Source organism: Pseudonaja textilis, chromosome 12 (assembly GCF_049901715.1).
Source record: "Pseudonaja textilis isolate UNSWEBS1 chromosome 12, rPseTex1.2, whole genome shotgun sequence".
Taxonomy (NCBI): domain Eukaryota; kingdom Metazoa; phylum Chordata; class Lepidosauria; order Squamata; family Elapidae; genus Pseudonaja; species Pseudonaja textilis.
The window spans coordinates 12135402-12150539 of NC_142001.1; the positions used below are offsets into that span (position 1 = coordinate 12135402).

Sequence of the window (15138 nt, forward strand, 5' to 3'; positions counted from 1 at the left end):
ACTTTTTTTGTAATGTGATGACCAAAATTGGATGTAGGATTCCAGGTGTGGTCTTACGAAGGATTTATAAAGCGGAACTAATAGTTCTTTCTTCGCTATTTCATTATATTCTAAACCCAAGAGAACGCATCTTGATTCCTTGCTGGCCTTTCTTGATCTGGCAGTGTTTTTGTGAAATTAAATATTGAGTGACCTTTAACGTCGTAAATCTTCTGGTGGTTTTCCATTAGCAAAGATGAAATAGTGATTGCTAACACTCAATAAACTTTAAAATAAAAGTGAGCAATGTATGTTGGACTCAGGTCAGTTGGGCTACTCTGACCTTTGAGCAATATTACGGCTCAAAATAGTAAGTGCAAGCTACGGTAAAAAAAAAAACCCGCTAGATTAGTTTAATCCCATTTTCATCAGATTAAATGACTTATTTGGACAGCTTTCAATATATTTCATGTTCTGCCCACCAAAATAACTTGCAGAGGTCTCTTGGGTTGACATCTAAAACCTTTCAGGGCCTTTGCCTTAAAATGCAATCATATCTGGATGTTTGAATTCAACCCCTGGCCTGAGAAAAAAAATAAATGAATGTGTTCAGGCAACAGTCAGTAAGGGAATAAATCACTGACTCTTGCCCTTGAATCTTCTTAGAAAGTTTTACAAGCATCAAGTGGGAGAAACTTATTTTCTGACGTTAGGGGAAGAGAATGATGTAGATTTGATATTCCCAGACAGAGCTGGTATTCAGCAGGTTCTGACCAGTTCTGGAGAACTGGAAGTGGAAATTTTGAGTGGTTCGGAGAACTGGCAAATCCCACATCTGACTGGCCCCGCCCTCATCTATTCTCCACCTCCTGAGTCCCAGCTGATTGGCTGGGTCTTCTTTGGTTGCCCTGAACAGGAGAATGGAGCTGGAAAGCTGGTTAGTAAGGTGAGGAGGGAATGGGGATTTTGCAGTAACCTTCCCCCGCCACGCCCACCAAAGCACCACGCCCACCAAACTACGCCCACAGATCCGGTAGTAAAATGATTTGAATCCCACCACTATTCCCGGTCTGGAACATTAAGTACAAGTAGTCCTCATCTTACAACCAATTTTATTTACTTTTTGCTGACTGAGACATTTGTTAAGTGAATTTGCCCCATTTTATGACCTTTCTTGCCACAGTTGTTAAGTGAATCACAGCACTTGTTAAATTAGTAACATGGTTGTTCAATGAACCTGGCTTCACTGTTGACTTTGCTTGTCAGAAGGTTGCAAAAGATACGGTGTGAAAAGTCTGAAAAAACAGTCATAAATCATTTTTTTCGGTGCTGTTGTAATATCGGTCACTAAGTCAAGGAATACCTTTATTACATTTTCATGTAATGAACAGAAAATGTCACCCAGAGCTTGGCCCTGTTTTCTAAGGCAAGCAATAATCCTAACCCAGTCAAGAAAGGCACCAAAACGAAAGAACAGAAATACAAATTTATTGTCATTCTTTTCCAGAACAGAAGAAACGCAGAAAGCTTGAGTGAAGACATTATAAACCTGTCCAGATTAGTTTTAGCTCCTGATCTTTAGAGAAAGAAACCCTCCCATATTTCGCCCCGTGGTCCCTTGCTTTTAACCCAGAGATTCCTCCCCTCATTCCATTGCCAAACAATCTGTCAACTCATAAAACCTTCCTATGCCGGTTTTAGTAGTTGCCATTAAAAAAATGGGGGGGAGGAAGGAAATATGGAAGAGAAGTGCAGCAGTTTGAAAGTAGAAGCACATTCCAACTCTTTATCTTTAAAAGGTTGTAACTAAACTACCAGAGCTTTTGCCCACAAATATATTTAATTGGATGTGATAATAATCGCAAAACACAGCCAGAGACAATGAACAGTATGGAAGAGCTTTATTATTAAGCTTTTGCAAAAGGGAATTCTGCTCATGGCAGAAGACACGGTTCCCAGGAAGGCTGGAGTTTATTTATAGGTTCAACTATACAGTCTCTGCCCCTTTCCTGGGTTCACAATCTATCCAACTATGTACCTCCCTACGCCACACCCATATTATTGTTGCGTAGCACCTGTTTCCTTACCTTTGGAAACTACCCTTGTTCTCATGGCTTCTTCCTCTTACGTCCATTGAAACACAATGGATCGTTAATCAGTTCTATTCAGATCACTATGACCCATTATCTCCCACATATATCATAACGCCAAGAAATACAACCCCCAGGTTCCAGCCAAAAACCTGGCATTTACTTCTTAAAACACAAATTACAAAACATGTTTGTTAGATACAGTTATATAATTGTCCAGTCATCATTGTAAAAGGTCACATGGCGAACAAACATCTCTTCTGTTCTTCATTTTCTCAGGTGTAACTTACAATATATATATTTTCCACATATAATATTGGAGAACGTGATTGATGACACCCAGCCGGTGAACGTGCTCAATTGGAGAATCTGGTTTAGGAGACACCCAGGGGAGAGAGAGGGAAACAGGGTCACAGGTGATTGTAAATTACGTATGCCAGACTTGGCTTCATACTGGGCAGTGCCAGTATGTCACCTGTAATGAATCCTTTGAAGTTTTTTGAAGTTTGGCTCAAGAATCATGATTTAATTAGGGCAATGGCTGGAATCCTGACACCTTAAGCCCACTCTGGCATACGTACTTTACAGTCCCCTGTGACCCTGTTTCCCCGGGTGTCTCATAAACCAGATTCTCCAATTGATGAGCATGTTCACAGGCTGGGCGTCATCATTCATGTTCTCCAATTCAATATATTCGTGGGCAAAAGCTCTGGTAGTTTAGTGACAATCTTTTAAAGATAAGAGTTGGAATGTACTTCCGCTTTCAAATTGCTGCACTTGCTCTTCCATATTTCCTTCCTCCCCTACCCCCCCCCCCTTTTTAATGGCAACTACTAAAACACTGAGTTTATTCTTGGCTGGTCCTCTTCTGTGGATCATGGACCACAAAAAGATGTCCTGGAAGATCAAAGGAGAGGAATTTGCTAGCCATCTCTTTTGCTGCGCTCCTCAGATGTGATAGAAAGGATCAGGCAGCCTACCTATACATTAAAAGGGGCATCACCAGCTGTTAACATCCTTCACTGTTGGGTCCTTGGTGCTCTCTGAGCTGGGTTGTTTTCTTGCAGACGTTTGATTACCCAACTAGGTAACGTCATCAGTGCTAGGACGGATTGGGATTTTCTCTCCATTTATAGTCTAGTAGCTTGCTCTGTCAGTGTTGGTAGGGATGGTCTTGGGGTTGTTTACTGTTTGACTGTTGTTTATTGTCTGACTGTTTGCCTGCGTTGTTTGTCGTTAGGCTGTAGTTTACTGCTTGACTGTTTGCCTGAGTTGGTAGTAACTTGACTGAGGTATTGCTTATCATTTGATTGTCGGTGTAGTATTAATCTTGGGGTCAACCAGGAACATTCTCACCAACCCTGACAGGGCAGTGCAAGCCAACTTCTGCTTCCTTATCCTAGTAAGCATCTAGAGAAGGAATCTAGCCCATTTTCAAACCTATCCAACTGAAATTCTTATTCGCCTGGTATGAAATGAGTACCAGGAAAACAAATAGCTCTTGTGGTGAATTGCATTCCCCAGGTTTCCCTGGAGGAAAAAAAACCACACCAAAAATAGAAAGGGCCAGCCAGCTGTAGCAGTACAACAGCGAGAACTGCAGCCGAACACAGTCCAAGAGCATTCATTCCAAAAGGCCGGCTCAACATCTGTTGTTAGGTCTCCCATTCAACCTGCTTTCCTGAAGAGAGTTTGCAAATCCAGACAGCAGCTCCAGATTTCCCTCCTTTTATAGCCAGCAACCATCACACAGGCAGTCTTTAAATATTTACTGCATGGAACCTACCCCAATATTCAAAATGCCGTGGTCTCTTTCCCCATTTTATAGTGTAACCTTACGCGCTACCGCATCCTTCCTGTAACATTTCAGTTTTGTCCTTGCTAACAGAGTTGAGAGGGACCTTGTAGGTCATCTTGTCCAACCCCGCCTCCAGCCCAAGCAGGAGACCCCACTGGCTTACCCTACTTTCAAACATCTGTAGCCTTCCTGACCATTTGCAATGTTGCAATGAAGAACCACTCTTGGAGTCATCATCAATTGAAAAGTAAAACCCCGAGGTGTGCCTTCTACTTCGACAACGGCAAGTTTAACAAATGAGAGCCCCAAACGGTGTAACTTTGGAAGAGAGGTCTCAAAAAGCATGCCTCCTTTTTGAACGGATATGTTCTTCAGTCCTTGGGGCTCTCCGATTGTTTTCCTTGCAGCAGTTTCACTACCCAAACTAGGTTATGTCATCCATGCGCTGATGGTCAGTGCACTGAGGATGTTACCCAGCTGGGTAATGAAACGTTTGCAAGAAAACCATGAGCTTCAAAGAGCATCATGGACTCCACATTTCAACCCTGAGCTACCAATAATCTCCTTTTATCAGCTCTTCAGTCCACGCTCTGCAAGGGTAAATGCTGCATACAGAGATCTTGTTCCAAACGCTACACATTAAATTTGACACTACGCAAACCTTCCAACCTACTTGACTAAAAACCCAAGTGATGTTTGCTTTAGAACAAATCATAGTTCACAATCTCCAACTAACCCACATTGAGGCCTGTGATGACCCAGGGCATGGAACAAAGGCAACACAGTCAGATAATCTGTAGAAATCCCTTTGCTCCCAATGTCCTGGTAACCTTCTGGGCTAGAGGAAAACTCTCCCAGGAACAGCCTTTGGCTGCAGAGAATCAAGTCCAAAATGTGATCAACAAAAACTGAAACCGTAAGTCCAATCAAGGCAAAATGAGGAAATTAGTTTGACAGGGCAGGAGCAAGAATTCCAGACATGAAGGCATGGCAATAACTCAACACTGTTGGGAAGATGCCAGGAACACAGGTAACCAAAGTCAACACAAGATAAACTCATGTTTGCTCCCAGCAGCTGCCACACTCAGCATGCATCTCTTTTAAACTCTCATTCCCAGCTGTGGCTAATGAAGGGAATCAGGGCCCTTTCCTCCCCCGTAAGCCACACAACCCACGTTGCTCTCTTCTCTGTTCCTGCGTGCCCTAGGATGAAGAGGGGGTGGGTCTTCCTCTGAACTCCCCCTCCCTTGTTCTACCTCTTCCCTGCTCTGCCCAGCCAGACTTTGCCTTCCCCCGTTTCCTCCACAACCAATGGAGCCACACTCCCATTCCCTGTCAGCTGTTCGTCTTCCTCCTCGGATTCAGACTCCGACAGGGGCATGACAAGGCCTTTAATTCACAGTTGCAAATACACCCTTCCTAACGACTAGATATTCCAAAAGTTGTCATTGGTACCATCGGTACAGAACCAAGGAAGCTTCTTGGATGAGAAGTGAAACGTCTTCAAGAAAGGAAGTCCAGTTGCCTTTTGAAAAAAACTCCTTTGAGACAACCATGACCTGGATGGCTGAGAATCTCCTGATTAGTACACATGCATCAGTATTGTGACAAAATGCGCACTGAATGCATGTGGGTGCATGTTCTTCACTCCCATTAACACTAACACATGTTACAACCATGGGGAGCAGACTTGTCTGGACCATAATTTCTACTCCCCTTTTGAATTTTGTTTTCCATACAGACACGTCTGTCCATTTCCTTTTTCTTTTAGTCCCGTAGATGCGATGGAATCTTACGGCCCTGTGGGAGAAATTTGGGATATTTCCGTCTTGTGTTCTTATACATCAATGTACATTGATTACAAATCAGTGGAAATTAAAAATATCTCGAACAAGGAGCATGTTGGCTAAAGCTTACACTCCAGCAGCAATAAGCGAACATAATTTATCCGGTGTGTTCATATCTTTTCTTGCTCACGTCTTGGTTCTTTTGACCAACAGCAATTTTCTGAAATCAAATATGCAAAGGATTGTTTCCCAGAAGACAAAACTGTCTGTCCAGAGTTGTTTTAAAGCTTAGAAGAGTTCCTTTCTAGAAAATCTATTTGGAATTTCTGGAGTCCTTGGTGGTCTCGGAGCTTGGCTGTTTCATTGCAAATGTTTCCTTAACCGACTAGATAGGATCAGGACACAGAGAGATGAACCTTATTTTTCGTTCAAAAGAGACAATAACAAAGCTAAGAAGGAACCAAAAAGACCAAAGCGGTCCTCTCCAGCAACTTCCAGGTCCTCTTCAGATAAGCAGGGATTACCACCAGACAAACAAGAAGGAAACAAAGTAAAGAAACTACCAAGGAGAAGTCACAACTCCACCAAAACTGTAAGGGCAGTCTCAGGGAGCAAACCCCATTCCCTTTCAGCACTGATGGTGTAATCTAGTTGGGTTATGAGACATCTGCAAGCAAACAATTACACTCAGAGAGCACCAAGGACTCTGCAGTACAACCCCAAACTATTGTCATCCTCTACTATTGGTAGCACAAAGGTAGCATTTCAATCCATCGGGCTTGAACTCAATGATCTATTCCTTCCTGAAGGTGCATGGGAACAGCTCCCCCTGTGCATTTTCCGTAACCTCGTTCATCGACAGCCATGGGTTCACATCTGCAATGTTCCCCACCATCCAGTCAGTGATGAAGAAGTTTCTTGGAGGAGAAGCAAAATGTCTTCCAAGAAAAACCAGGAAGTCCAGTGGCCTCTTGGAATAAAAAGCACCGTTGGGACAATCAGATGGATGAAAGAAAACCAGGCACCCGACCCTCCCTGCTCCAGAGTCATTCCAGCCGAGAGCAATCCAGTGCTAAAAGACAAATCTCACCTTTTTTTTTTTTTTTGGAAAACCCTGCTAAAGGAAACAGGAGATGAGAGTTTTCTTCCATTATGTTAAAAACAAAACAAAACACCACCAAATCAAAACTCAGCAGCAGCAGCAGCAGCATTTGAAACCGATGGAAAGAGGCCAGCCAAAATAAACATACAACCAGGAATTAGAATTTAATGCATGATGGAGTCCATAACAGCACTTAAATACAATATAGACAACGTTGTATTTACTATAAGGCTTTTTTGTTATTAAGCTTATCACTCGTAAGGCTGCTGTTTGTTGCTGCTGCTAAAATGATGCCTTTCCAAAATCTGTTCTTTCTCTTTGAATTCTGTGAGATTTCTTCCGATTTCCTCCATCATTTCCACCGAGCGTGTTAGGCGTGGAAATGACGCAGCCCTTTCCCAAAATCCTCATCACCGAGAAATGCAATTTTCTTCTCGCGTTCTTACATCGTCTTTTTTGTTTGTTTGTTTGTTTGAAATATCTGTCAATCGGTTCTTAACGAAAGTGACTTCTGCTGCCTTAAGCCACGACTTGACCACACGGGCTTAAGTCAAATCCTCGGTGGGTCACCTCAGCTGCCACAGCTGATCTCACAAAAGGCAACAATTCACAGACCGTAAAAGAGAACACACCCCTGTTTGTGTTTTGCTGGGAAAGATTTGTCCCCTTGCTTTCCATGGGCCCTTTCACAGTTCCTCGAACCCGGTCCTCTTTTGGGCACCAGATTCTGGCTTTATTTTGCTGATCCTAGATCGCTCGTCCTCGGGCAAGTCCCCTGAAATCTCTAAGCAGAGGTCTCCAGAGAGTCAAAGCTTGCACAGATCCTGGATAACTCTCCTTTGGGGATGCGGGTGAAACCCACCGCATGAGGGAAAGACAGAAGGGAAGAGAAAGGAGAATAGCAGTTGGCAAAGAACTGGTTAGATAAAGTCTGTAGGCTTCAGGAGGTGTTAGATTAGGGAGGTTGGACCTGGAAGAGAAAAATGAAGAGTCATATCCAATGATGTTCAGATACGATTTTAAGCCAGAACCATTTTTTGTTAAGCATAGTATCAGAAAAAGTACGTAAAGGGAATGCGTATTTGATATTGCATGTTTTTAACAGCAACAAGAATTGTATTTGCACAACATTGGGAAAGCGAGGAAACACCTGCAGAAGAAGATATCATTAAAAAAAATTATTGGACTGTGCAGAAATGGACAGTTTAGCACGGAAGATAAAAGAAGAAACCGAATATTTTCGAACGTGGGGCTTGCTTTATCAATGGTTGGACAACAGGGGTAGAAATTAGGAACTTAAGAAGTATTACTATGTAAACGAATTGACCCACACAGTACGCTATTCATTAAGCACCTATTGTATGTAAAGAGAAAACAAATTTTATATACCTATATATACTAGCTCAATCCCCGTGCTTCTCTATGAAACTATGTGGCTTAATTTTGGGGGAGGAAAATAAGGGGTGTGTGTGTGGAAATTCTGCCTCTGCCTACCAGCATCCATCGGTATTCATCTGGCTAGCATCCTGTCAGTGTGTGAGAGAGTTGAGGGCTGTTTGGAAAGTGAAAGAGTATTTGCTGTGTGAGCAAGAAGGAGACAGCAAGGAGCCTGGGCATGGCTTAGCTTAAGTGTTCTGCACTAAAGCTGCTTGGTGCTCTGAAACTAAAACTGAAACTCCTCTGCTTGTGTTTTGCCTTTGGAAGAGATTTATTTTCAGGTGGGGAGAAGAACTCCTAAGCATCAGAGCGTGTTAATAATAATATACAAAATACTAATGCTCTGATGGTCATTTCAAAAAATCCTTTCTTAGTGAGGACCTAGAAGCCAAGAGGAACATACATGCCAAATTTCCAGCTTGTAGGCTTTACGGTTCTGGAGATTTTGTGATGATACGTGAGTGGTATTTTTGCTTTTATTTTTATTTATAATATATATTCAAGTTATTTTGATGAGGGTCATGTCCTTTGCCAGGAATTTATGGAATGTCTGCAACAAAATGGCATTCAACGGAATTAAAGATTTTTCACATCTTATGGGGATGGACGTATGTACACCCAACGCTGGTTTTTAGAATGGATGAAGCAGCTTTGCAAGGAGGGCAGATACATCTTGGTGTATGACATCACTGCTGAGCAAAAGCAGGTTTAATATTAACAAGCTTGGCAAAGCAATTAGCAAATAGTTAGAAACTGAGAATTGCAGGCACCAATCAGAAGCCCACGAGCCAGAAGCAATCGCTTAAGATGGTGGCTTATACCAGCAGCTGTCAATTCCAAGTCCCTAGGAGAACTTGAGGGACTTCTTCAACAAGGCCAAGGGCTTAGATCTTTGTCCTGTTAGGAGAAAAGGGGATAGTAACTTAGGGCAAACCTAGGATGAAGTTTGATTGACTTTGATTGACTTGCTTTGGATTCCTGCGGGGAATCTAAAGCCCCTTGTTAATGGAATGGGACATATCTACTAATCTTCTGCTCCCAGCCATAAATTATTCTTCACTACCTAAAAGGTGGACATGTGAGGGTCTGGAGGAGGTGTCACCAAGGAGCCATGGGAGCGCAGTGGTTTTAGAATGCAGGATTGTAGACTAACTCTGCCCACAGCCTGGAGTTTGATCCTGGCCAGTTCAAGGTTGACTCAGTCTTCCATCCTTCTGAGGTTGGTAAAATGAGATCCCAGATGGTTGGGGGCAATAGGCTGACTCTGTAAACTGCTCAGAAATCGTTGTAAAGCACTATGGAGGAGCATATAAATCTAAGCGCTACTGTTTTGAGGTGCTTCTGTTCAGAGCCCAGCCAATAGCTAAGCCCTTTGTTCAGGATATCTTCTTCCATTCTCCTTGTCTTGATGGATTTGTCTCAACCAAAAGCCTATCATAGCTCAGCTTTCTCTAAACCGGGGGTCTCCAACCTTGGCAACTTTAAGACTTGGGGCCTTCAACTCCCAGAATTCCTTAGCCAGCTATGCCATGCTGGCTGAGGAATTCTGGGAGAAGTCCCCAAGTCTTAAAGTTGCCAAAGATGGAAAGCCCCTGCTCTAAACCAATGTCATCCAAGGTCTCAAGATTTCCAGCCAGAAGTCTAATCTTTCTTAGGATAATTGACTGGGGAAAAACATCTACACAAAATATGCATGTCAAAATTATTTTGTGCCTTTCCACATGACTTGCCAGTATGATTTATTTTTTTATGATGATGCATCCCTGCTGCTGGGAGGCAGACTTCCAGGGGAAGTTCAACTGAGATAATACGGGTCATCAGAAAATTCCTCCACCTGAACATACTCGTTTGAGACTGTTGATTATGTTCTACCTCCAGTATTGGGGAAAGCATTCCGTAACTTCTCCATGATATCTTCTAGACACAGGCTGACATCTTGGGACTTCGCCTCTACTTCATCTGTGAGAAAGGAGTAAAAAAAAAGGTCATGCTATCACTGCAGAAGAGACCAGAAAAACATCCAAGGTTTCTCTATCTACCTCCCAAATACTCCTGGGGCAATATAAGGGAGACTACTCCACCTGGCCTTGCAAAGACCCTTGTCCTATCTCTAACAACATGGCATCTTTTCCCAAAAATAAGACCCTGTTTTATATATATTTTGCCACCAAAAAAGGCACCAGGTCTTATTTTCGGGGGATGTCCTCCACTGACTAACCTCACTTGCGCGTGGTGCCTCCCAGCCTCCTTTTCGCTGTCAGAGGCCTTCAGAACTTCTTCTTCTGCAGCTCGTAAGGCTTTCCTGAGGCTTTGTGGTCAGCTCCAGAGGCCTTCAGGAAAACCTTGCCAGGCCTTGCCAGCTGCAGAAGAAATGGGCCGGCAAGGCAGGTGTTGGGGTGTGCGAGGCCTGGCTACAACTGTCTAAAAGTAGGTAGTAGGGCAGCTTTGCTCCCCACCCTGCAATCCCCAACCTAGCTTAATTTTTACCCATGCACTCTGGAGTAGGCAGGATCATAATTAGGGCTTATTTTGGGCACACATGTAAAAATCAAGCTAGGACTTACTTTCAGGGTAGGTCGTACTTTTGGGAAAACAAGGTAGTTGACTGTGTTGCTTTTCTTGGTTGCTACTTATTTTAAGTTTTGCATTTACTTTTGTAAATTTATCATGCAATTTTTTTCCCCCTCGCTGTTTGTTCTCTGCCCAGACACTAGTTGAGAAGGGTGGCTTTAAACACTGAGTCAGTGTTCCACAACCATGGCATTTGAAGAGTTGTGGACTTCAACATGGGCTCCAAGAAGCCCATTTTTAGTGGGTCACCAAGCGTCGAAATGAGGAGCTCTGGGAGAAGTTACTTTACCGAGAAGAAGGAGAAGCTTCACGGCATAAACAGAACCCCACCTGCCATTTCTGTGTTTGGAGTGCTTGCGTCTTTTTCCCTCGGTTGACTCTCTTCGGATGGTTGAGGAGAAGAAGCCACGGTGGAAGTGGCGGAGCCTTCTTCTTTGGAATTGGCTGGGGGCTGGGAAGATGGCAAAGAAAATTAAACAAAGGCCTGCAGCAGCTTGCGAAGTTAAGCGAAGAGCTCTCTGGGAGCCTCGGGTTGCAAATTGGGTTTGTGAATCTCAGCACAAGAAACATTCTATAAAAGAGAAATAGCGCATAAGATAGAAATTGATTACCGTAATATGTCAAGACTTATTAATGCGGGAGGAAGCAGAAATTAACTTGAAGTCAACATTGGTGGGATTCTACCGGCTTCCCTACCGGTTTGGTGATCGCGCAGCAGGCATGCGCGCACAGCTTTCCAAACACCAGCTGAGGCTCTGCTGCGCCAATCAACTGAGAGGATAAAGAACAGAAAAGCACAGGGGCGGGTTTCCGCTTTCTCCTCTCAGCTGATTGGCAGAGCTCTTTTTTTTTTTACTAACCAGTTGGTCCGAAGGTTCGGCTGGACTGGGCCGAACCAGTAGCATTTCACCACTGGAAGTCAAGAGAAGGCTATTAAGATAGGGTTCTGTTCTCTTTTTTCTGCTTGGGAGTTAAACATCAGGTTTCCTGGAGGAAATAGGAACCAGCAGATTGTAACAATTTGGTGAGGTTTACTCAAGGTGGACACCATCTAACGGCATGGACTTCAAAATATTCAGCCATGCCGTTCAGCAACCTGGTCTGGAGAAGGTTGAATTGGGCCTTGATCTTATCTAGGCAGGTTCTGAATTGATGGATAAAGAGGCAGGAATGCACCTTTCAGGGAAACAGTAGTCCAACTTCTCAGAAATTAAGATGGTGGATCACAGGCCGAGTGAGACGTTGTGGATTCTACTTCCCTGGCCATATATAAGCAACGACTAGAAGATTTCGGCCAATGACAATAAAAGTTCTCCATATGGATCTAATGTTGGTCTCCGTGACTTTGAAGGTAACCCAGAAGAGATCATTTGGCTATTTTCCATTTCTTCCTGCCCACAAACCCGTCCCCTTTTACAGAATAAACACGGGTGTGCGGTTACCTGAAGGAGAAGCTCCCTCAAGCGCTGCAGCTGAGATTCTAACTGCTTGTTGTGGTCCTCCAATATTTGCATCCGGGTCTCCAGGCGGCTCTTGTGCTGTCGAAGAATGCGGGCTTCGGCCAAGAGCTCTTCACTGGGGGGATCCTGGGCCGTTTCAGGAGCTCCTTGGGTGGACTCAGCTGCCTCTTCGTGCTTCCACTTCAGACGTCTCAGCTCTCCCTGAAGGATCCTGTGGAAAGGAAACCTATTTAGAGCAGGGGTCTCCAACCTTGGCCGCTTTAAGCCTGGAAGACTTCAACTCCCAGAATTCCCAGCCAGCAAGGAGTTGAAGTCCTCCGGGCTTAAAGCGGCCAAGGTGGGAGACCCCTGTGTTAGACCAATCAGCTCTCAACTGCTAAACAGCAGCAGAGAATTAAGGTTTTCATAGAAGAGAACGTTTATAGCTCAGGGTTGAACTGTGGGGTGGTTGGTGCTATCTGAGCTTGGTTGCTTTCTTGCAGACATTTCATTACCCAACTGGGTAACATCATCAGTGCACTGGTGACGTCACCGAGTTGGGTAATGAAACCTCTTCAAGAAAACAACCAAGCTCAGGGAGCACAGCACCAAGGACCCGACAATTAAAAGTTTTCTCTATCTCTTTGTTGCTATCTAGTGTTTGTCTGGATTTTGGCAATCCGGATCTGGTAGGCCTAGATCCAGCTGAGGAACCAACTGAGCAATCATCAGATCAGGGCGTCTATCCTTCCCAATCTGGTCCACATGGATTAACTTGAGTTCAAAGAAAATTCCAGCCTGGAATATTCACTGGGGACGATGAGAGCTATTTTTGGCTTATAACTCCCTGTACATTTAGAAACGCAGCTCACATGGGGTTTGTCATGTTGTGCTCTGGTGATTATATTTATCGGATGGTTGGGTTGCCAGATCAGGTCTTCAAAAATTCAGATAACCGAGAAGGGAGCAGCAAAGAATACAGAAAATCAATTCTTAGCTGTTAAGAACTAAGGATTGAACAGAACAACCACAAGGGAGCAGCAAAAAATACAGAAAGCCAATTCTCAGCTGCTGTCGAGAAGTTGCCTGGATTTTAGAAGATCAGATCTGGTGGATCTAAGGAAGGACTTTGCAGAAGCCACCACTCAGTGATCAACACCAGCTTACCTGTTTTCATCCTCCAGGTGGGCCAAAATTCTTTCCAGTTCTCCTTTATCATCTGTCCTGGTGCCATCCTGGGCTTCTTGGCTGGAGATAGGTTCTCCGTCGGTGACAGGGCTGGAATGGCGCAAAAGATATTGATCTTCATCCCTGTTGTGAATAGAGCTATGATGAGGTTGAGGTAGTGGAGAGAAGAGCAACCGGGCGGTGAGAAAGGGGTGTGAATTGATGGAGAAGAGATGGAGATGCGAAAGCACCAAAGCTTCCAAGAGACAAGACAGGTGGGAATGTCTGGATGCTCATGCATTTGCCAGGGTCTGTCAACCCCAGAAGGACCATCTCTGCCCCCAGATTTCCCTTGAAAGGGTTACCTCCTCTGATCAGCAGGAAGAAGTAGCACCAGCAGGATACATTGTCCTGGGAGCGATTTTGGGAAGTGAAAAGGGCAATCTGGTGGTCTCCATAACCAGCTGGATACCTGGCAGAGGAGACGGCCCACTAGAGCAGGGGTCTCCAACCTTGGCAACTTTAAGACTTGTGGACTTCAACTCATAGAATTCCTCAGCCAGCAAAGCTGGCTGAGGAATTCTATGAGTTGAAGTCCACAAGTCTTAAAGTTGCCAAGGTTGGAGACCCTGGCACCAGAGGATGCTCAGCCTAAAGTCCTCTCAAACTCAGAAGAGGCCCAGTGAAGAGGGATGGTTTATTAGACCACCTTAGACCAGCCAAATCAATCTAACCAGATGATTAGGAACTATCAAATTCCTTTTCATGGTGTCTTCTGGTCTCCTCCTTTTCCAATCATTGCAAGATAAGTTTGGCTTGGTGGGCTAGATTAGGTCTGCGGGCTGAGAAGGATGCAGGTTGCCAAAGAATTGATAGGCGAGAGAAGAGGGAGGGTGGGGGAAAGTGAGAAGTTGCAACTCACAAGCTGTCATCTGGAGAAAGGTTGTCATTGTAGAAAGAAGAAGTCTGGCTTTCCATCTCAGCAAGCCTATAAGGGCAGAAAGCAGAGTCAATGGACGGTGATTATCTCCCTCGTCATGGAGGGTGTGCATCTTTAGTTTTTATGATATTTATTGCCAGCGTTCCAACTAACCAACTTCAAACCAATAAACTCCAAGACAAACAATTCCTCAAAGTTCCAATTTATTAGAGTTGTCCTATTGGCACATCTGGGAAAACCCAAATCTGAGAGTTCCGGGTATTCCCTTCCCAAAAGAGAAATCAAAGATCCATCCCCTCCGCCCATCAGTTCCTCTCATGGCCCAATCAAATCGTCATCCCAACTGGAGACATCCCTCCAGACATTCCCCTCCAGGTGCAGGGCAACCGGTCCTTGACTCTCTGAGAAAGTATGTTGTTGAGTCTAGTCTTCCACCTCTCTATGAAATCCCCCCTCCCAAATTCCCAGGCACTGAATGGGGCAGCCTCGAAGCTTCCAAGTAAAAAATGGCTTCCAAGGCTGACATTTATTAATATGGATTTTTATAGTTTGTATCTGTGGTTTTTTCCCCCCTATTGTGGTTGTGTGCCACCTGGAATCACTCTTGGTGAGATAAAATTGATTAAATCGTTTGATTAAGGAAAACTGTCTACCGCTTTACTACCTTGGAGTGGACCAGCTGAGTTTGCCTCTTCTTCCTCTACCCTTTCAGCCACGTGTACCATCTCCTTCCACTTAATGTCTGACCTTGGGATTGGGCCTCTCATTCAGCTGAGTAATGACCTCAGGTATAAATGGTATGTCAGACCTGCCTCAGGCTGATCCCGT

General features: G+C 44.2%; 1 protein-coding gene across 5 annotated transcripts in view; it reads right to left on the minus strand.

The window, feature by feature from the left end:
- Positions 1–6895: 6895 nt before the first annotated feature.
- DRP2 (dystrophin related protein 2) overlaps positions 6896–15138 on the minus strand; it is a 44616-nt gene continuing 36373 nt past the window's right edge. For 2 of the 5 annotated variants that reach the window (XM_026703150.2, XM_087941056.1), the window contains 7 exons: positions 14293–14358; positions 13371–13514; positions 12207–12435; positions 11095–11215; positions 10066–10152; positions 9015–9090; positions 6896–7726 (listed from right to left, as the gene is read on the minus strand). In XM_026703150.2, coding sequence (XP_026558935.1) covers positions 9038–9090; positions 10066–10152; positions 11095–11215; positions 12207–12435; positions 13371–13514; positions 14293–14358 — 700 coding nt within the window. In that variant the 3' untranslated portion in view covers positions 6896–7726; positions 9015–9037. Of the gene's footprint in view, positions 7727–9014; positions 9091–10037; positions 10153–11094; positions 11216–12206; positions 12436–13370; positions 13515–14292; positions 14359–15138 lie in introns of all 5 variants that reach the window. The other 3 variants (XM_087941054.1, XM_087941053.1, XM_087941055.1) reach the window with 3 other exon arrangements.